At 43.9% G+C, this 22,062-nt stretch overlaps 1 protein-coding gene across 2 annotated transcripts in view; it reads left to right on the top strand.

The window, feature by feature from the left end:
* The window catches only part of LOC121584681 (spermatid perinuclear RNA-binding protein-like), a 44,828-nt gene extending 30,086 nt beyond the window's left edge, over positions 1 to 14,742 (top strand). Inside the window, exons 7-18 of one of the 2 annotated variants that reach the window (XM_041900721.2) lie at positions 1,447 to 1,542; positions 1,771 to 1,882; positions 2,066 to 2,163; positions 3,442 to 3,547; positions 3,640 to 3,723; positions 10,470 to 10,678; positions 11,183 to 11,341; positions 11,842 to 11,976; positions 12,144 to 12,284; positions 12,417 to 12,543; positions 13,428 to 13,478; positions 14,406 to 14,742. In XM_041900721.2, coding sequence (XP_041756655.1) covers positions 1,447 to 1,542; positions 1,771 to 1,882; positions 2,066 to 2,163; positions 3,442 to 3,547; positions 3,640 to 3,723; positions 10,470 to 10,678; positions 11,183 to 11,341; positions 11,842 to 11,976; positions 12,144 to 12,284; positions 12,417 to 12,543; positions 13,428 to 13,478; positions 14,406 to 14,494 — 1,407 coding nt within the window. In that variant the 3' untranslated portion in view covers positions 14,495 to 14,742. Of the gene's footprint in view, positions 1 to 1,446; positions 1,543 to 1,770; positions 1,883 to 2,065; positions 2,164 to 3,441; positions 3,548 to 3,639; positions 3,724 to 10,469; positions 10,679 to 11,173; positions 11,342 to 11,841; positions 11,977 to 12,143; positions 12,285 to 12,416; positions 12,544 to 13,427; positions 13,479 to 14,405 lie in introns of both variants that reach the window. The other variant, XM_041900720.2, reaches the window with a different exon arrangement.
* Positions 14,743 to 22,062: the final 7,320 nt, after the last annotated feature.

The following is a 22,062-nucleotide window of genomic DNA, read 5'->3' as shown; positions in this document are numbered from 1 at the left end:
GAACTGGAAAATGCTGTCGTACACGTTGATCCAGAGCATCCCAAACATGCTCAATGCGTAACATGTCTGGTGAGTATGCAGGCCATGGAAGAACTGGGACATTTTAATGTTCCAGGAATTGTTTACAGATCTTTGGGACATGAGGCCGTGCATTATCATGCTGAAACATGAGGTGATGGCAGTGGATGAATGGCATGACAATGGGCCTCAGGATCCCGTAATGATATCTCTATGCATTCAAATTGCCATCGATAAAATACAATTGTGTTTGTTGTCCGTAGCTTATGTCTGTCCATACCATAACCCCACCGCCACTCTCTTCACAACGTTGACATCAGCAAACCGCTCGCCCACACGACGCCATATACTCTGTCTGCCATCTGCACGGTACAGTTGAAGCCGGGATTCATCAGTGAAGAGCACACTTCTACAGCATGCCAGTTGACATCGAAGGTGAGCTGAAGTCTGTTACGACGCCGAACTGCAGTCCGGTCAAGACCCTGGTGAGGACAACGAGCACGCAGATGGTAGTGGGTTCGATCCCCGGGACCACCCATACGTAAAAATGTATGCACACATGACTGTAAGTTGCTTTGGATAAAAGCGTCTGCTAAATGGCATATAAAAATGAGCTTCCCTGAGACGGTTTCTGACAGTTTGTGCAGACATTCTTCAGTTGTGCAAACCCACAGTTTCATCTTTTGTCTGGTGGCTGGTCTCAGACGATCCCGCAGGTGAAGAAGCCAGATGTGGAGGTCCTGGGCTGGCGTGGTTACACGTGGTCTGCGGTTGTCAGGCCGGTTGGACGTACTGCCAAATTCTCTAAAAAGATGTTGAAATGAACATTCAGTTCTCTGCCAACATCTCTGGTGGACATTCTTAGTCAGCATGCCAACTGCACGCACCCTCAAAACTTGAGGAATCTGTGGCATAGTGTTGTGATGATGATGATGATGATGATGATTATTATTATTGTCCCCAGCACAAGGTGCACCTGTGTAATGATCATGCTGTTTAATCAGCTTCTTGATATGCCACACCTGTTCGGTGGATGGATTATCTTGGCAAAGGAGAAATGCTCACTTACAGTGATGTAAACAAATTTGGGCAAAACATTTTAGCGAAATAACCTTTTTGTGCGTATGGAACATTTCTGGGATCTTTTATTTCAGCTCATGAAAAATGGGACCAACACTTTACATGTTGCGTTTATTGACCTCTTCCTAAATATTTGGTCAAATGACTAATTTTGTTTTATGGTTTCCTAGAAACAAGTTTGGCTCAACTTACCCATTTGGCTCAACTTACCCCACTCTCCCCTAATATCCTTTGTATGACTGAAGGATTGAGGAATCCTTTTGGTAGACTGTACATGTTGTTTTAGCATCACTGGACTTTAAACGTATTTAGAGTATGTTCACATTGTCTTGTCGCTCCCCCATGTAGGCCAGAGTGACAGATCTGAAGTCATGTGTCATCGTCATGCGTATTCTCAGAGACATGTGCAACAGACAAACTGTGTGGGAGCCTCTCAAAGGATGGGTAAGTGGTCCAGGGAGAGGAGGAAGAGGTGTGTGAGAGTACATAATGTATATTTTGTGCTGTACATGTTGATGTCATCGAGAACAGATAGAGAAAGAGAACAGATCTTTCTCTCTCTTTCTCCCCCCCCATACAGCTGATCTGTTGTCTCTCTCCCTCTCTCCCCCTACAGCCCATAGAGCTGATCTGTTCTCTTTCTCTCTCTATCTATTCTCTCTCTCTCGACAGCCCATAGAGCTGATCTGTGAGAAGGCCATAGCCACCTGTAACCGGCCCCTGGGGCCCGGAGAGGCCCTGCGCAGGGTCATGGAGTGCATCGCCTCAGGGATCCTCCTCCCAGGTTAGTCACAGGGACTAGGAGGTTTTATATCCAGATCTCCCCTGGGAAAGAGGTCTGCATTTAATTGGGACTTTCTGGTTAAATAAAGGTTAAATAAAAATATTACTCGTCCATTCACTAGCCCAGTAAGCCCAGACAATGTAAGAAGCTTTTTGAATGTTTGATTTTTGACTGCTGTTCCAGATGGGCCGGGAGTTCACGACCCCTGTGAGATGGAGCCAACAGACACCTTGTCAGTGATCACTGGCCAACAGGCTGAGGCTATCACTCACAACGCACAGGTGAGACACCTTAACAATACATCTAGACATTTACACACCTACAATACTGTAAAGTCAGACTTGTATACATCAGGAAAGAAATTACACTGCTCTCCTCGTTGTTACCTTCCCCCCAACATTGATTGGATGATGTTGGTACGGCCACTCCAGAGGCCCAGTCCAGGTCTGTCGTTAGATCAGTGCTACTGCAGCACTTCAGACTCGACCTCTACAGCCCCTTGGAGCTGAGGAGAGGAGACTGACGATGAGCCCACTAATGAGCGTGGGAAAGCACTCCCAGCACACCAGCAGTGCTTAGTGCTGCTTACTACATGAAACACTTCTAGACTGACCCTGGCCCTGAGCAGATTGCAATGTGATGGTATAGGGATGGTAGAGGAAGGTGAGGATCTCTCCATTTCTCGCTCCAGACAGGATGAAATCTGTTCGTCCTTGCACTGTACAGTAAGTCGACGTTGTTGTGAGTGTGAATCTGCTCCCAATGTAAAAACTTTTCCCAATCCAATAAAATGACTTAACCCCCTTAAGTCGATTTCCCCATAACATCTGACGGTTTAAGCTAAATATATCTGCATTGGATGCGTCTCAATCCACTGCATCTGCCTATGTCGCACTTCCGCATCTGTGGTGACGGAGCTAGAGCGCTGTTTGTCAGACATCCCAAAAATCGGTCTTCTCACAGACGTCTGTAGCGTCCGAACGGTTTGGGCAACAAAAAAAAACTGGTATGACCCATCTGTGTAAAGGTGAGACGCCCACAGGCCTCACAAGACTCATCTGAAGTTCCCCCGGTACCAGTTCAAAGAAATGTATGGAAGTACTGTGTATATATGGAGACTGTTTAGTGACAAAAATAAGGGGTTAAATACATGTAAAAAAAAAAAAATAAACTCAGATGTAGGATAGAGAGTTCAGAACAAACTTCCTTTAGTTATTTTGGGTGGGGGACTATCTGTTCCATGTAGTGAAGCTGTTTTTGTAGGGGCTAATAGCAGTAAGGCCAAATAAAAATTTTAATCACATTTTTGATAATTCAAGGGGTCTTAAAATTAAAAATCTAATAGCAAAATGATCCTTGGTATGACCTTAAAACAATTCTTATAGGTTAAATACACACTATTGATTGATAATTTTCCATTTAATTCAAAAGTTAATTACATCCTAGTAGGTATTTCTAGTGTCACTCTTTCCTAGAGGGGTTGTGGGTGTTTTTGACTCTAGTTTTGTGCCCTCATTCTGTGTGGTGTTTTAATACTGTGTTTCTTCTGTGTGTTTCAGCATGCGCTACGTCTCCTGGCCTTCGGACAGCTTTATAAGGTTCTGAATATGAATCCTCTCCCTCCAACCAAACCCTCACACAGACTCTCAGGGTTAGACAAAAAAGGTGTGTGTATCCACATGTGAGTGTGTGTAAATACAGAGATCTCAGGTGGTATCTGCTCTCCTGAAGGTGAATCCATACTTTGTGTTCCACAGGAACCTGTCAGAAAAGGCAGCATGAAGATGGACACACTTACGACAGACAAGTCTTCAAGAAGACGAAACACAACCTGATGAGAGGTCAGATTCACTGTTGCTCTGGCTCAACTGATCTGAATCCTTTTCCTCTCTATTCAGCCTGGAGAACAACTTGAAGTAATGTAGAAGCATAGTCTTTCTGAAGATCAGCCTATGCCCATTGACCATACAAGAACTCTGGTACATTCCAGAATGTCATTACTCAAAAACAGCATTTTGAGTGGGGTATTCATCCCATACCACCTCTCACCCACCCCTCATGACTAGTAAGGATGTAATTAAATACCCCCTCACTGTGACACCAATCCCACAGGGCTTTAATCTCCCACAGTTCAAAGCAGGTGACTGAGAGATGGGAGTTGAAATGGACTGGGGATTAATCCCCCCCTCCAGGCAGTCTCACACAATTATCTCTCTACCTCTCACAGGACACCCTACCTCTCACAGGACACCCTACCTCTCACAGGACACCCTACCTCTCACAGGACACCCTACCTCTCACAGGACACCCTACCTCTCACAGGACACCCTACCTCTCACAGGACACCCTACCTCTCACAAGAAACCCTACCTCTCACAGGAAAGTATTCAGACCCTTTGTTTTGTTACGTTATAGCCTTATTCTAAAATTGATTCAAATATTGTTTTCCTCATCAATCTACACACAATACCCAATAATGACAAAGTGAAAACTGTTTAAAAAATTTTTTTTGCACATTTATTAGAAACATTTAAACAGAAATACCTTATTTACAGACTCGAAATTGAGCTCAGGTGCATCCTGTTTCCATTGATCATCCTTGAGATGTTTCTACAACTTGATTGGAGTCCACCTGTGGTAAATTCAATTGATTGGACATTTTTTAATTTTTTATTTCACCTTTATTTAACCAGGTAAGCCAGTTGAGAACAGGTTCTCATTTACAACTGCGACCTGGCCAAGATAAAGCATAGTAGTGCAATAACAAAAAAAAACAACAACACAGAGTTACATATGGGGTAAAAAAACATAAAGTCAGAAATACAACAGAAAATATATATACAGTGTGTGCAAATGTAGCAAGTTATGGAGGTAAGGCAGTAAATAGGCTATAGTGCAGAATAATTACAAAAGTATTAACACTGGAATGCTAGATGTGCAAGAGATTATGTGCAAATAGAGATACTGGGGTGCAAAAGAGCAAAATAAATAACAATATAGGGATGAGGTAGTTGGGTGGGCTAATTTCAGATGGGCTGTGTACAGGTGCAGTGATCGGTAAGGTGCTCTGACAACTGATGCTTAAAGTTATTGAGGGAGATAAGAGTCTCCAGCTTCAGAGATTTTTGCAATTCGTTCCAGTCATTGGCAGCAGAGAACTGGAAGGAATGGCGGCCAAAGGAGGTGTTGGCTTTGGGAATGACCAGTGAGATATACCTGCTGGAGCGCAGACTACGGGTGGGTGCTGCTATGGTGACCAATGAGCTAAGATAAGGCGGGGATTTGCCTAGCAGTGATTTATAGATGGCCTGGAGCCAGTGGGTTTGACGACGAACATGTAGTGAGGACCAGCCAACAAGAGCGTACAGGTCACAGTGGTGGGTAGTGTATGGGGCTTTGGAGACAAAACGGATGGCACTGTGATAGACTACATCCAATTTGCTGAGTAGAGTGTTGGAGGCTATTTTGTAAATGACATCGCCGAAGTCAAGGATCGGTAGGATAGTCAGTTTTACGAGGGCATGTTTGGCAGCATGAGTGAAGGAGGCTTTGTTGCGAAATAGGAAGCCGATTCTAGATTTAACTTTGGATTGGAGATTCTTTATGTGAGTCTGGAAGTTGAGTTTACAGTCTAACCAGACACCTAGGTATTTGTAGTTGTCCACATACTCTAGGTCAGACCCGTCGAGAGTGGTGATTCTAGTCGGGTGGGCGGGTGCCAGCAGCGTTCGATTGAAAAGCATGCATTTAGTTTTACTAGTGTTTAAGAGCAGTTGGAGGCTACTGAAGGATTGTTGTATGGCGTTGAAGCTCGTTTGGAGGTTTGTTAACACAGTGTCCAATGAAGGGCCAGATGTATACAAAATGGTGTCGTCTGCGTAGAGGTGGATCTGAGAGTCACCAGCAGCAAGAGCGACATCATTGATATACACGGAGAAAAGTGTCGGCCCAAGAATTGAACCCTGTGGCACCCCCATAGAGACTGCCATAGGTCCAGACAACAGGCCCTCCGATTTGACACACTGAACTCTATCTGAGAAGTAGTTGGTGAACCAGGCGAGGCAGTCATTTGAGAAACCAAGGCTATTTAGTCTGCCAATAAGAATGCGGTGGTTGACAGAGTCGAAAGCCTTGGCCAGGTCGATGAAGACGGCTGCACAGTACTGTCTATTATCAATCGCGGTTATAATATCGTTTAGGACCTTGAGCGTGGCTGAAGTGCACCCGTGACCAGCTCGAAACCGGATTGCATAGCGGAGAAGGTACGGTGGTATTCGAAATGGTCGATTATCTGTTTGTTAACTTGGCTTTCGAATACTTTCGAAAGGCAGGGCAGGATGGATATAGGTCTGTAGCAATTTGGATCTAGAGTGTCACCCCCTTTGAAGAGGGGGATGACCGCGGCAGCTTTCCAATCTCTGGGGATCTCAGACGTTATGAAAGAGAGGTTGAACAGACTAGTAATAGGGGTAGCGACAATTTCGGCGGCTAGTTTTAGAAAGAAAGTGTCCAGATTGTCTAGCCCAGCTGATTTGTAGGGGTCCAGATTTTGCAGCGCTTTCAAAACATCAGCTGTCTGAATTTGTGTGAAGGAGAAGCGGGGGGCATGGGCAAGTTGCAGCAGAGGGTGCAGAGTTGGTGGCCGGGTTAGTGGTAGCCAGATGGAAAGCATGGCCAGCTGTAGCAAAATGCTTGTTGAAATTCTCGATTATTGTAGATTTATCGGTGGTGATAGTGTTTCCTAGCCTCAGTGCAGTGGGCAGCTGGGAGGAAGTGCTCTTATTCTCCATGGACTTTACAGTGTCCCAAAACTTTTTGGAGTTAGTGCTACAGGATGCAAATTTCTGTTTGAAAAAGTTAGCCTTTGCTTTCCTGACTGCTTGTGTATATTGGTTCCTAACTTCCCTGAAAAGTTGCATATCGCGGGGGCTATTTGATGCTAATGTTGTACGCCACAGGATGTTTTTGTGCTGGTCAAGGGCAGTCAAGTCTGAGGAGAACCAGGGGCTATATCGGTTCTTAGTTCTGTATTTTTGAATGGGGCATGTTTATTTAAGATTGAGAGGAAATTACTTTTAAGGAACAACCAGGCATCCTCTACTGACGGAATGAGATCTATATCCATCCAGGATACCTGGGCCAGGTCAATTAGGAAGGCCTCCTCGCTAAAGTGTTTTAGGGAGCGTTTGACAGTGATGAGGGGTGGTCGTTTGACCGCGGACCCGTTACGGACGCAGGCAATAAGGCAGTGATCGCTGAGATCCTGGTTGAAGACAGCTGAGGTGTATTTAGAGGGTATGTTAGTCAGGATGATATCTATGAGGGTACCCATGTTTACGGATTTAGGGTTGTACCTGGTAGGTTCGTTGATAATTTGCGTGAGGTTGAGGGCATCTAGCTTGGATTGTAGGATGGCTGGGGTATTAAGCATATCCCAATTTAGGTCACCAAGCAGTACAAACTCTGAGGATAAATGGGGGGCAATCAATTCACATATGGTGTCCAGGGCACAGCTGGGGGCTGAGGGGGGTCTGTAGCAAGCGGCAACAGTGAGAGACTTATTTCTGGAAAGGTGGATTTTTAGAAGTAGAAGCTCAAACTGTTTGGGCACAGACCTGGATAGTATGATAGAGCTCTGCAGGCTATCTCTACAGTAGATTGCAACTCCACCCCCCTTTGGCAGTTCTATCTAGACGGAAAATGTTATAGTTGGGGATGGACATTTCAGAATTTTTGGTGGCCTTCCTGAGCCAGGATTCAGACACTGCTAGAACATCAGGGTTGGCAGAGTGTGCTAACGCAGTGAATAACTCAAACTTAGGAAGTAGACTTCTGATATTTATGTGCAAGAAACCAAGACTTTTGCGATTACAGAAGTCATCAAATGATAGCGCCTGGGGAGTAGGAGTGATACTGAGGGCTGCAGGGCCTGGGTTAGCCTCTACATCACCAGAGGAACAGAGGAGGACTAGAATAAGGATACGGCTAAAGGCTTTAAGAACTGGTCTTCTAGTGCGTTGGGTACATAGAATAAAGGGGGCAGATTTCCGGGTGTTATAGAAAAGATTCAGGGCATTATGTACAGACAAGGATATGGAAGGATATGAGTAAAGTGGAGGTAACCCTAAGCGTTGGGTAACAATGAAAGAGATAGCATCGCTAGAGTCATCAATTGAGTCGGTCTCCGCGTGTATAGGGGGAGGTGCAAATGAGCTATCTAAGGCAGGTTTAGCTAGGCTGGGGGGGTCTACAGTGATATAGTACAATTAGAAATAACCGAAACAACAATAAACTAACCATGTTTGGGCTGAGGCTAAACATAAACAGGATGTAGTACCGTAAAAAGGAACAGTCCAGCAGATATCAGCTGTATAGCTGAGTTATCATAAGGTCCGGTGGTGAAGCACTAGTAAGAGGCCACGGCTAGCGTGTGCTAGCGGGCCAGGGCTATCAGATGGATGGAATCTTCGTGGTTAACGTCGTAACCACATCAGACGATTTCGTCGGCAGACCAGTCGTGTAGGATCGGCGGGGCTCCGTGTCAACACTAGGTGGTCCCGTCCGGTTGACAGAGAGGTAGATAGCCGGGCGATGGGCCTAGTTCAGGATGATTAGCCAGACCACAGCGTCCATTTAGTTGAAGCTAGCTGGTAGCGATGAATCCGGAGTTAAAGGTCCAGTGATTCAGTGATTCCGGCGGAAAAACTGATATGTTCTGGGTCGATAACGCGCTGTGCAGACTGGCCGAATATCCGGTGATCAATGTCCAGTGATTAAAATTAATCCCGCAGAAAAAAAAAAAAAATGTTCTGGGTGAAACACCGCTAGCTGTGGCTAATAGCAAGTAGCTAGTTAGCTGGCTAGCTAGTTTCAACTGGAGATTCTAGATTCTAGATAACAGCGAGTCAAGGTAAGTCAATAATAGAATCCGTTCCACATTGAGTGAGGCGGGTTGCAGGAAAGTATATCTTGTAGAAGGATGAAAAGTCTGATAGGGAAATATGTACGAAAAAATTAGGGTATTTACAGGCTATTTACAGACAGACGATAAAAACACAACTGCACTACTACGCCATCTTGGGAAACTTGATTTGGAAAGGCACACACCTGTCTATATAAGGTCCCATGGTTGACAGTGCATGTTAGAGCAAAAACCAAGCCATGAGGTCGAAGGAGTTGTCCGTAGAGCTCTGAGACAGGATTGTGTCGAGGCACAGATCTGGGTAAGGGTACAAAAAAATGTATGCACATTGAAGGTCCCCAAGAACACAGTGGCCTCCTTCATTCTTAAATGGAAGAAGTTTGGAACCACCAAGACTCTTCCTAGAGCTTGTTGCCCAGCCAAACTGTGCAATCGGGGGAGAAGAGCCTTGGTCAGGGAGGTGACCGAAGGGCACTCTGACAGAGCTCCAGAGTTCCTCTGTGAAGATGGGAGAACCTTCCAGAAGGACAACCATCTATGCAGCACTCCTCCAATCAGGCCTTTATGGTAGTGTGGCCAGACGGAAGCCACTCCTCAGTAAAAGGCACATGACAGTCCGCTTGGAGTTTGCCAAAAGACACCTAAATACTCTCAGACCATGAGAAACAAGATTCTGGTCTGATGAAACCAAGATTGAACTCTTTGGCCTGAATGCCAAGCGTCACATCTGGAGGAAACCTGGCACCATCCCTACGGTGAAACATGGTGGTGGCAGCATCATGCTGTGGGGATGTTTTTCAGCGGCAGGATCGAGGGAAAGATGAACGGTGCAAAGTACAGAGAGATCCTTGATGAAAATCTGCTCCAGAGCACTCAGGACCTCAAACTGTTGCCAAGGTTTACCTTCCAACAGGACAACGACACTAAGCACACAGCCAAGACAACGCAAGAGTGGCTTCGTGACAAGTCTCTGAATGTCCTTGAGTGGCCCAGCCAGAGCCCGGACATGATACCAGAGCTAACATCTCTGGAGAGACCTGAAAATAGCTGTGCAGTGACGCTCCCCATCCAACCTGACTGAGCTTGAGAGGATCTGCAGAGAAGAATGGGAGAAACTCCCCAAATACAGGTGTTTCAAGCTTGTAGCGTCATACCCAAGAATACTCTGCTGTAATCACTGCCAAAAGTGCTTCAACAAAGAATTGAGTAAAGGGTCTGAATACTTATTTTGTAAGATTTTCCATGAACCTGTTTTTGCTTTGTCATTATGGGGTATTGTGTGTAGATTGATGGGGAAAAAAATTCATCAATTTTAGAATAAGGCTGTAACGTAACAAAATGTGGAAAAAGTCAAGGGGTCTGAATACTTTCCGAATGCTCAATACATTACAGGACACCCTACCTACATTACAGGACGCTCTCCATGTATTACCACCACCTCCCACTCTGACATACCTGTTCCCTCCCTCAATATTACTCCGCGTCTGCCTGGGTATTTAGATTAGAACACACCTTGAACACCTGCCGTGCTGATCTAGTACAGAATTAGACCTAGAAAGTACTGTACAGAATGAAGCTACTCAGTTGTTCAGAATCACAATGTACCACATACTTTTGATTGATGTTATTGAAAGCCTGTGTGGTCTCCATGTTTCCTCCTCCTAGTTCTGGACAGTGAGATGACGGAACCCAACCACCCCATGAATGCCCTGATGAGACTGAACCAGGTCCACCCGGGGCTGCAGTACAAGCTGTTGTCCCAGTCCGGCCAGGTCCACTCTCCTGTCTTTACCATGTCTGTGGACATCCAGGGCACTGTCCACGAGGCCTCTGGCGCTTCCAAGAAGACTGCCAAACTAAAAGTAGCACTTAAGGTAACAAACCTATTTCTTTAAATGTCATGGGATAAACAAATGGAATCACAGGAGGTTGGTGGCACCTTAATTGGGGAGAATGGGCTTGTGGTAATGGCTGGAGCGGAATCAGTGGTATGGAATAAGATGCCATTCCATTTGCTCCGTTCCGGACATTATTATGAGCCCATTCTCCCAATTAAGGTGCCACCAACCTCCTGTGATTCCATTTGTTTATCCCTCAGCAGCCTCCTGTGAATGGAATACATGTTACGAGAGGATGAAGACTAACAGTTAGGACAGGCAGAGGACAGAGAAGTGGATTTTGAACAAAGATGGAGAATCATCTGTACATGCACTGTAGCACTGTGACACGGACAGTATTACATTGACTCATGGCAGATATGACAAAACTGTTGTGTGCGCTCTACCATGATAGCAAGTGCTGCTCCTCTAGATCTTACAGTGCATATTATTTGACCACCCCTTTATGGTCCTCTTGCTGATGTTCTTCAGGTCCTACAGGCACTTGGTTACCCAGCTGGCTTCGATGTGGACCTGGACTCCCTGAGCGCTGACGAGAGGTCTGACGGCGAGGGACGCAACCACATAAGTGAGAGAAACGACAGAATGTCCACCAGCTCCAGAAGCAACTCTGTCAGCTCCTCCACAGACACATGCGAGGTAACCACACAACCGTCACACTAACAACACAAGGTAACCACACAACCGTCACACTAACAACACGAGGTAACCACACAACCGTCACACTAACAACACGAGGTAACCACACAACCGTCACACTAACAACACGAGGTAACCACACAACCGTCACACTAACAACACGAGGTAACCACACAACCGTCACACTAACAACACGAGGTAACCACACAACCGTCACACTAACAACACGAGGTAACCACACAACCGTCACACTAACAACACGAGGTAACCACACAACCGTCACACTAACATGACTACTTGTTCTATATCATAGCAGAATTTGAAAACTCAGTATTCAGGTCCAGATTGTCTGTTGACTTTCATTGTGATTGCTTATATGTTAGATTGGTGTACATCCCTAATGAATGTTTTGTGTGGTTCACCGACTGGACTCATCTCTAACAACAGTGCTCAGTTGAACTATACAGAGGTAGTGATTTCCCCCCTATTATCGTCCCTAGGCCCGCATCCCCGGCCCTCTCCTCACGGCAGGGGGCAAGAACCCAGTGATGGAGCTGAACGAGAAACGCAGAGGCCTGAAGTACCAACTCATATCAGAGACTGGCGGCAGCTATGACAAACGCTTCATCATAGAGGTCTTTATCCACACACACACACGACAGCCTAGCACTTGCTTGACTTTTTACTTTACATTATTTTCATCTGACAGGAAAAACTAATCTAGAACCCTGCTATTTCACTGGGCAGTGAAATGGCCCTAATGTAGTTCTGAATGATTGACAGTATGTGGTGTGTACTGTAGGTGGAAGTTGATAAACAGAAGTTCCGAGGCTCTGGGCCCAATAAGAAAGCAGCAAAGGCTAGTGCCGCCCTCGCTGCTTTGAAGAGACTCTTCTCTGATTCAAAAGACCCCCGCAACAAGAAAAGGAGGCCCACCACACCGGTGAGTGGAAAAACATCAGTCAGCACATCCATATAATTCATATTAGCATATTAGTCCTGCAGCATACGTCCGAATGTAAAGAAATGTGTGGAAAGGTGATGCCATAACCGTAATGAATGTGTGTGTTTGCAGGTGACGAGAACTGTGTCGTCAACCGTGTCTATCCCAGTCCATGCCCACAGCAGGCCTAGAAGCAGGCCAGTGATGCACAGAGCACCCTACATCAGCGCTCCTCCTACCCATGGGTACCTCCCACTAGGTAAGACCAGGGGCTTGGTGTGTAAGTGCGTGGTCCGTCGGGGTTGGGGTCAATTCCATTTAAATTCCAGTCAATACAGGAAGAACACTGGAATTCCAATTCTCTTCAGTGCTTTTAAATTGTGAACATTTAGATTTTTTTGGAATTTGTTTTACTTTCTGAATTGACTGGAATTTAAATGGAATTGACTCCAATCCTGGTGTCTGTTAGGTTGTCGCTATACACTGAGTATACAAAACATTAAGAACATCTGCTCTTTCCATGACAGACTGACCAGGTGAATCCAGTTGAAAGCTATGACGTTATTGATGTCACTTGTTAAATCCACTTCAATCAGTGTAGATGAAGTGGAGGAGACTGGTTATAGAAGGACTTTTAAGCCTTGAGACATGGATTGTGTATGTGCCATTTTGAGGGTGAATGAACAAGACAAAATATTTAAGTGCCTTTGAACGGTGTATGGTAGTAGGTGCCAGGCGCACCGGTGTGTGTCAAGAACTGCAACGCTGCTTGGTTTTTCACGCTGAACAGTTTCCTGTGTGTATCAAGAATGTCTAATAAAAGCATGAGCTGGCACACTCTCAGAGAAAATTATTTAGTGTAGAGGTGCTGACCAACGGTGAATAAACTGTAAGCTATAAAAACAACGAGTCACACATATGTATAACCTCCCAGTAATCTATGGGGTAAAAAACCACCAACGTTTCGGCATTACTGTGCCTTCTTCACAAGGCACAGTAATGCCGAAACGTTGGTGGTTTTTTACCCAATAAATTACTGGGAGGTCATGCATCTGGAGTATTAGGAAGATGTTCCTAATGTTTGGTATACTCAGTGTATAAATACTGCTCCTGTAACCCAAGTTCTTTGACCTCTGTTTTCAGACTATGGAGCTCCATATGGCTATGGTCCTGCAGCTCCCTTCCCTGCCTATGGTAAGCAGGGGCCAGCAGCTACTAGACAGTGTCATGCATGTGCTTGTTGTTCCAGCTCACCTTTCCATTTTCTGGTTTCCTGATTTCTTAATGAGGGTGGTCAGACACAGAACAGTCAAATGTGAGATCCACATTTAATCCGCACCTTTCCATTTTTTCTCTTTAGCGATACAGCCCACTTGGCGGATACACAGGGCTAGACTATGTTCTAAGTTTAATTTGAATGGATAGACTACGTTTGTTTTATTTTCTTTGTAGGTTTTTGCTCAAGAATGCCCTCAGTAATGTTCCCTGTTCTACAATTGTCCACAGTCTTCACTGTCTCCCACCACTACTACACGATTTAGGACAGCTTTTCACCCCTATGTGTACAACTTAGACAGAGAAACTTAAAAAAAATACGATAGGATTGTTTTGATTTAATATTTTGTTAGTTAGTTTTTTCTTTGGAATTATGTTATATTTTGAAGGGTACAAAAATACTTGAATGAATGCACTGTAAAATCTATCTTGTTCGTTGGATATTGGTTGTCCATACATTTTTGTTATTAATACGTATTTTGTTCCTAATCTATACATTTAATTGATTACTTGAGTTGTTTGAGACTTATTTTGAGATAAAATGTAAATGTAAAATATACACAAAAAAAAAATATATATATTCACCAGTTGAGCACCAGTACTTTGTGACCTGCCTAACATTCTGAAATTCACAGCGAGACCCATGTCACCACTTTATCTCCACCGCAATCCTCTCCCATTCTTCACCTAATCCAACACAGCAAATCACTCCAGAATCACACCACATTATCATGACCAAAAATGGCCTCATGTCTAGTGTGTAACTGCTTCCTACAGGCCATGGTTGTAACCACGGTCTCTCTGCTCCCTCCCCTTCTCTGTCTGTCTGTCTGTCTGTCTGTCTAGGTGGTTTGTACATTGACAGTGCCTTTTACCAGCCACAGACAATTGCCACTCCTATTATAATTCACCTGGGTCCTCAGGATTTCTTCTGACCTCCACAGTCAGCGGGGGATGACTTGACATTTTGAAACTTCCTGTTTCCTGTCTGACCAGGCTTTATCTACCTTACTAAGGGCTGTGTCCAGATTCTCCACCTTTCTACCGTATTGTGCAAGTGCACACTAGGGTGGAGAATCGGGACCCATCTCTCTGAGCAGACATCAATCCGAGAAGAAGAAGCAAAACATCGTCAGGGTTGGAATTTTCAAATGTGTAGCAATACTTGACTCTCTTTATATCTACTTGAAATAGTGGAAATGTGTTGTTTGGGAATGGACTTGGCACAACACTGCAATATTCATGTGATACAGTGGGGGAAAAAAAGTATTTATTCAGCCACCAATTGTGCAAGTTCTCCCACTTAAAAAGATGAGAGAGGCCTGTAATTTTAATCATAGGTACACGTCAACTATTACAGACAAATTGAGAAAAAAAATCCAGAAAATCACATTGTAGGATTTTTAATGAATTTATTTGCAAATTATGGTGGAAAATAAGTATTTGGTCACCTACAAACAAGCAATATTTCTGGCTCTCACAGACCTGTAACTTCTTCTTTAAGAGGCTCCTCTGTCCTCCACTCGTTACCTGTATTAATGGCACCGGTTTGAACTTGTTATCAGTATAAAAGACACCTGTCCACACCCTCAAACAGTCACACTCCAAACTCCACTATGGCCAAGACCAAAGAGCTGTCAAAGGACACCAGAAACAAAATTGTAGACCTGCACCAGGCTGGGAAGACTGAATCTGCAATAGGTAAGCAGCTTGGTTTGAAGAAATCAACTGTGGGAGCAATTATTAGGAAATGGAAGACATACAAGACCACTGATAATCTCCCTCGATCTGGGGGCTCCACGCAAAATCTCACCCCGTGGGGTCAAAATGATCACAAGAATGGTGAGCAAAAATCCCAGAACCACACGGGGGACCTAGTGAATGACCTGCAGAGAGCTGGGACCAAAGTAACAAAGCCTACCATCAGTAACACACTACGCCGCCAGGGACTCAAATCCTGCAGTGCCAGACGTGTCCCCCTGCTTAAGCCAGTACATGTCCAGGCCCGTCTGAAGTTTGCTAGAGTGCATTTGGATGATCCAGAAGAGGATTGGGAGAATGTCATATGGTCAGATGAAACCAAAATAGAACTTTTTGGTAAAAACTCAACTCGTCGTGTTTGGAGGACAAAGAATGCTGTGAAGCATGGGGGTGGAAACATCATGCTTTGGGGCTGTTTTTCTGCAAAGGGACCAGGACGACTGATCCGTGTAAAGGAAAGAATGAATGGGGCCATGTATCGTGAGACTTGAGTGAAAACCTCCTTCCGTCAGCAAGGGCATTGAAGATGAAACGTGGCTGGGTCTTTCAGCATGACAATGATCCCAAACACACCGCCCGGGCAACGAAGGAGTGGCTTCGTAAGAAGCATTTCAAGGTCCTGGAGTGGCCTAGCCAGTCTCCAGATCTCAACCCCATAGAAAATCTTTGGAGGGAGTTGAAAGTCCGTGTTGCCCAGCGACAGCCCCAAAACATCACTGCTCTAGAGGAGATCTGCATGGAGGAATGGGCCAAAATACCAGCAACAGTGTGTGAAAAACCTTGTGAAGACTTACAGAAAACGTTTGACCTGTGTCATTGCCAACAAAGGGTATATAACAAAGTATTGAGAAACTTTTGTTATTGACCAAATACTTATTTTCCACCATAATTTGCAAATAAATTCATTAAAAATCCTACAATGTGATTTTCTGGAATTTTCTTTCTCATTTTGTCTGTCATAGTTGACGTGTACCTATGATGAAAATTACAGGCCTCTCTCATCTTTTTAAGTGGGAGAACTTGCACAATGGGTGGCTGACTAAATACTTTTTTCCCCCACTGTATCACATGAATATTGCAGTGTTGTGCCAAGTCCATTCCCAAACAACACATTTCCACTATTTCAAGTAGATATAAAGAGAGTCAAGTAAGTTTTTTCCCCACTGTATATGAATCTATGTACAGTGTGTGTGTGCTTTTTGTGTGTTTAACCCAATAAGAGTGTGATTTGAATTCATGTATACTGTACCAATGAATGTATGTACAGTTATGTATCAAGTACATTTGTATACAATACTATATATAGTACCAGTCAAAAGTTTGGACACACCTACTCATTCCAGGGTTTTTCTTTATTTTTACTATTTTCTACGTTGTAGAACAATAGTGAAGACATCAAAACTATGAAATTACACATATGGAATCATGTAGTAACCAAAGAAGTGTTAAACAAATCAAAATATATTTGAGATTCTTCAAATAGCCACCCTTTGCCTTGATGACACCGATCATACTGATCACTTATCGTAGGCATTTTGCTGATATCGTTCAATACAATAAGTATTCTATGCTAGAGAAAGTCTGAAATGAAATAAGTTTCTAATATGGGTGATTGTTAATGGGACAGTTGATGGCTACAACCATCAAACTAGTTGTAGTAGTTTAAAGGATAATTGTAAAAAACTGTGGTGCACTTTAATGTTATAAATCATTATCGCATCAATTCAAGCAATTTATCGAGATATGGATTTTTTTCCATATCGCCCAGCTCTATGTATACCAAAGGCCTTATGTTGGAATTTTAATGAGATGCTCACAGAGAGAGAGTGGGGTGTGGTGAGGTGTGGTGGTGTCTCTCTGTGTTACAGCCTGTCTAACCCACTGAATGATATGGGCTACATACTATGTTTGATGGTCTCCATGAAACTCCTTCCCTGAGCAGACAGAAAGTGTCTTTCCACTGCCATGTTTCCATTCGTAACAGGATTACGACGTTCTTTCACCTCAAATAAAACCATGCCGATCTGAAGTCAAGACAAGTGGTTTTCCCAGGTCAAGTGCCATCCAATGCTTCAGTTTTATATAGGACTGCAGGGATGCCTACTTTACATTCCATGCCGTGAATACCGCGGCCCCACCTCATATCTGGACTGGCGAATGAGAGCCACCAGGATCAGGGTAGTTTATCTCTGAGGCCTTGAAGGAGGCCTTTCATCTAGCAGGATGACATGACAGTAATAGAAAGCAGTGCAGTGTAGGGCCAAGCTGAGCCCAGCAGAGCCAGGAGAGAGATCGATATGATCCATGCTCCTGGCGAGGCTCTGGGATTAGGGTTGAGTAGCGGGAACCGGGTTACCCGGTATAAATAACTGCGAGAAACCAGTAAATTCTAATACATAATTTCTATGAACAGTATGACGTGAAATGGAACTGTTAAACTATATGCGATGTCTAAATCTGTCTTCTCTATGGCCTTCTTTCGGCTATCTGTATGATCAATCATCAATGCTCAGGGTGGGGACAGACAGCGCATCTCAGTATGGAGCGCAGTTCACAATGCATGTATCATCTCATCACCCTTTGCCTTGATGACAGCTTTGCACACTCTTGGCATTCTCTCAACCAGCTTCACCTGGAATGCTTTTCCAACCGTCTTGAAGGAGTTCCAAAAATATGCTGAGCACTTGTTGGCTGCTTTTCCTTCACTCTGCAGTCCGACTCATCCCAAACCATCTCAATTGGGTTGAGGTCGGGGGATTGTGGAGGCCAGGTCATGTGATGCAGCACTCCATCACTCTCCTTCTTGGTAAAATAGCCCTTACACAGTCTGGAGGTGTGTTGGGTCATTGTCCTGTTGAAAAACAAATGATGCCCAAACCAGAAGGGATGGTGTAACCGCTGCACAATGCTGTGGTAGCCATGCTGGTTAAGTGTGCATTGAATTCTATATAAATCACAGACAGTGTCACCAGCAACGCAGCCCCACACCATAACACCTCCTGCTTCATGGTGGGAAATACACATGCAGAGATCATCCGTTCACCCACACACCGTCTCACAAAGCCACGGTGGTTGGAACCAAAAATCTCCCATTTGGACAAAGACAAAGAACACATTTCCACCGGTCTAATGTCCATTGCTCGTGTTTCTTGGCCCAAGCAAGTCTCTTCTTGTTATTGGTGTCCTTTAGTAGTAGTTTCTTTGCAGCAAATCGACCAAGAAGGCCTGATTCACACAGTCTCATCTGAACAGTTGATGTTGATGTGTCTGTTACATGAACTCTGTGAAGCATTTATTTGGGCTGCAATTTCTGATGCTGGTAACTCTACTGAACTTATCCTCTGCAGCAGAGGTAACTCTGGGTCTTCCATTCCTGTGGTGGTCCTCATGAGAGCCAGTTTCATCATAGCGCTTGATGGGTTTTGCGACTGCACTTGAAGAAACTCAAAAGTTCTTGACATTTTCCGTATTGACTGACCATGTCTTAAAGTAATGATGGACTGTCATTTCTCTTTGCTTATTTGAGCTGTTCTTGCCATAATATGGACTTGGTCTTTTACCAACTAGGGCTATCTTCTGTATATCCCCCCTACGTTGTCACAACACAACTGATTGGCTCAAACGCATTAAGAAGGAAATAAATTCCATAAATTAACTTTTAAGAAGTCACACCTGTTAATGAAGTTGGTTGAGAGAATGCCTAGAGTGTGCAAAGCTGTCATCAAGGCAAAGGGTGGCTACTTTCAAGAATCTAAAAAATAAAATATATTTTGATTTAACATTTTTTTTGGTTAATACATGATTCCATATGTGTTATTTCATAGTTTTGATGTCTTCACCATAATTCTACAATGTAGAAAATAATAAAAATAAAGAAAAACCCTTGGATGAGTAGGTGTGTCCAAACTTTTGACTGGTACTGTATGTGTAAACATCCCCACAGCATGATGCTGCCAACACCATGCTTCACCGTAGTCCAATTTTACAAATGTCCTAGTAGCAGTTAATAGCATTACTCTACTCAGGCCAGCACATTGACATCTTGAATGATATCTACAACCAGGAAGTAATAGCTCTCTCAGTTTCTGTCTCCATCTTTCTCTCTCATTCACACACGCACGCAATCCTGTAACAGTGAGCAAGACGTACATGTACTTTTCAAAATGTTCTGTATTTTCGGTAATTTTCGGTAATTTATGTATCTACAGTTGTAGTCGGAAGTTTACATACACTTAGGTTGGAGTCATTAAAACTTGTTTTTCAACCACTCCACAAATTCCTTATTAACAAACTATAGTTTTGGCAAGTCGGTTAGGACATCTACTTTGTGCATGACACAAGTAATTTTTCCAACAATTGTTTACAGACAGATTATTTCACTTATAATTCACTGTATCACAATTCCAGTGGGTCAGAAGTTTACATACACTAAGTTGACTGTGCCTTTAAACAGCTTAGAAAATTCCAGAAAACGATGTCATGGCTTTAGAAGCTTCTGCTAGGCTAATTTACATAATTTGAGTCAATTGGAGGTGTACCTGTGGATGTATTTCAAGGCCTACCTTCAAACTCAGTGCCTCTTTGTTTGATATCATGGGAAAATCAAAAGAAATCAGCCAAGACCTCAAAAAAAAATGGTAGACCTCCACAAGTCTGGTTCTTCCTTGGGAGCAATTTCCAAATGCCTGAATGTACCACGTTCATCTGTACAAACAATAGTACTGAAGTATAAACACCATGGGACCACGCAGCCGTCATACCGCTCAGGAAGGAGACGTGTTCTGTCTCCTAGAGATGAACGTACTTTGGTGCGAAAAGTGCAAATCAATCCCAGAACAACAGCAAAGGACCTTGTGAAGATGCTGGAGGAAACGGGTACAAAGGTATCTATATCCACAGTAAAATGAGTCCTATATCGACATAACCTGAGCAAGGGAGAAGCCACTGCTCCAAAACCACCATAAAAAGCCAGACTACAGTTTGCAACTGCACATGGGGACAAAGATCGTACTTTTGGAGAAATGTGCTCTGGTCTGATGAAACAAAAAAAGAAATGTTTGGCCATAATGGAGGAAAAAGGGGGGATCTTGCAAGCCAAAGAACACCATCCAAACCGTGAAGCACGGGGGTGGCAGCATCATGCTGTGGGGGTGCTTTGCTGCAGGAGGGACTGGTGCACTTCACAAAATAGATGGCATCATGAGGAAGGAAAATTATGTGGATATATTGAAGCAACATCTCAAGACATCAGTCAGGAAGTTAAAGCTTGGTCGCAAATGGGTCTTCCAAATGGACAATGATCCCAAGCATACTTCTAAAGTTGTGGCAAAATGGCTTAAGGACAACAAAGTCAAGGTATTGGAGTGGCCATCACAAAGCCCTGACCTCAATCCTATAGAAAATGTGTGGGCAGAACTGAAAAAGCGTGTGCGAGCAAGGAGGCCTACAAACCTGACTCAGTTACACCTGCTCTGTCAGGAGGAATGGGCCAAAATTCACCCAACTTATTGTGGGAAGCTTGTGGAAGGCTACCTGAAACGTTTGACCCAAATTAAACAATTTAAAGACAATGCTACCAAATACTAATTGAGTGTATGTAAACTTCTGACCCACTGGGAATGTGATGAAAAAAATAAAAGCTGAAATTAATCATTCTCTCTACTATTATTCTGACATTTCACATTCTTAAAATAAAGTGGTGATCCTAACTGACCTAAGACAGGGAATTTTTACTAGGATTAAATGTCAGGAATTGTGAAAAACTGAGTTTAAATGTATTTGGCTAAGGTGTATGTAAACTTCCGACTTCAACTGTATCTTCAGAAAGTCTTGGATCCTGTTTGTTTTGGTTTAATGGCATTACATGCACTTGATCAAATGCTGCTGGTATTGAATGTCCTCTGTCAATTATGAGTAGAATATGTAACCAAAATGTGTTGTTTATGTGCACACATCCATGTAGTGTGCTTATGGTATGACATGTTATATCCATTATGTTCTCTGAGCAATATTCAGATGGAGTTGTGATTAGATTTGTCTGTGAGAATGTTTTCTTTGTAAAACACAACACAACTTTCCGAAACCTGAGCGCTCCTTCAATGGCAGCTTTCTGTGATACCCTCCAGTTCAATTATTTGTCATTTTCTGGACATTCCCTTTTCTTATATTTTTGTGAATGTTTCTTATTGCCCTCAACTATTTCAACAGACTTATGAGTGTCGTCTCAATCCTAGAATAAAGGGTGGACTATACCTGTTATTAGTGATTACTGCTCTTGGACTTACATTTACATTTTACATTTTCGTCATTTAGCAGACGCTCTTATCCAGAGCGACTTACAAATTGGTGCATTCACCTTATGATAGCCAGTGGGACAACCACTTTACAATATATCCGGGGGTTTTTTGGTGGGGGAGGGTAGAAGGATTACTTTTATCCTATCCCAGGTATTCCTTAAAGAGGTGGGGTTTCAAGTGTCTCCGGGAGGTGGTGAGTGACTCCGCTGTCCTGGCGTCGTGAGGGAGCTTGTTCCACAATTGGGGTGCCAGAGCAGCAAACAGTTTTGACTGGGCTGAGCGGGAACTGTGCTTCCGCAGAGGTAGAGGGGCCAGCAGGCCAGAGGTGGATGAACGCAATGCCCTCGTTTGGGTGTAGGGACTGATCAGAGCCTGAAGGTACGGAGGTGCCGTTCCCCTCACAGCTCCGTAGGCAAGGACCATGGTCTTGTAGCAGATGCGGGCTT

Source organism: Coregonus clupeaformis, chromosome 16, assembly GCF_020615455.1.
Source record: "Coregonus clupeaformis isolate EN_2021a chromosome 16, ASM2061545v1, whole genome shotgun sequence".
Classification (NCBI taxonomy): domain Eukaryota; kingdom Metazoa; phylum Chordata; class Actinopteri; order Salmoniformes; family Salmonidae; genus Coregonus; species Coregonus clupeaformis.
The sequence above is the reverse complement of the archived record's forward strand: the minus strand, read 5'-3'. Positions and strand labels throughout refer to the sequence as shown.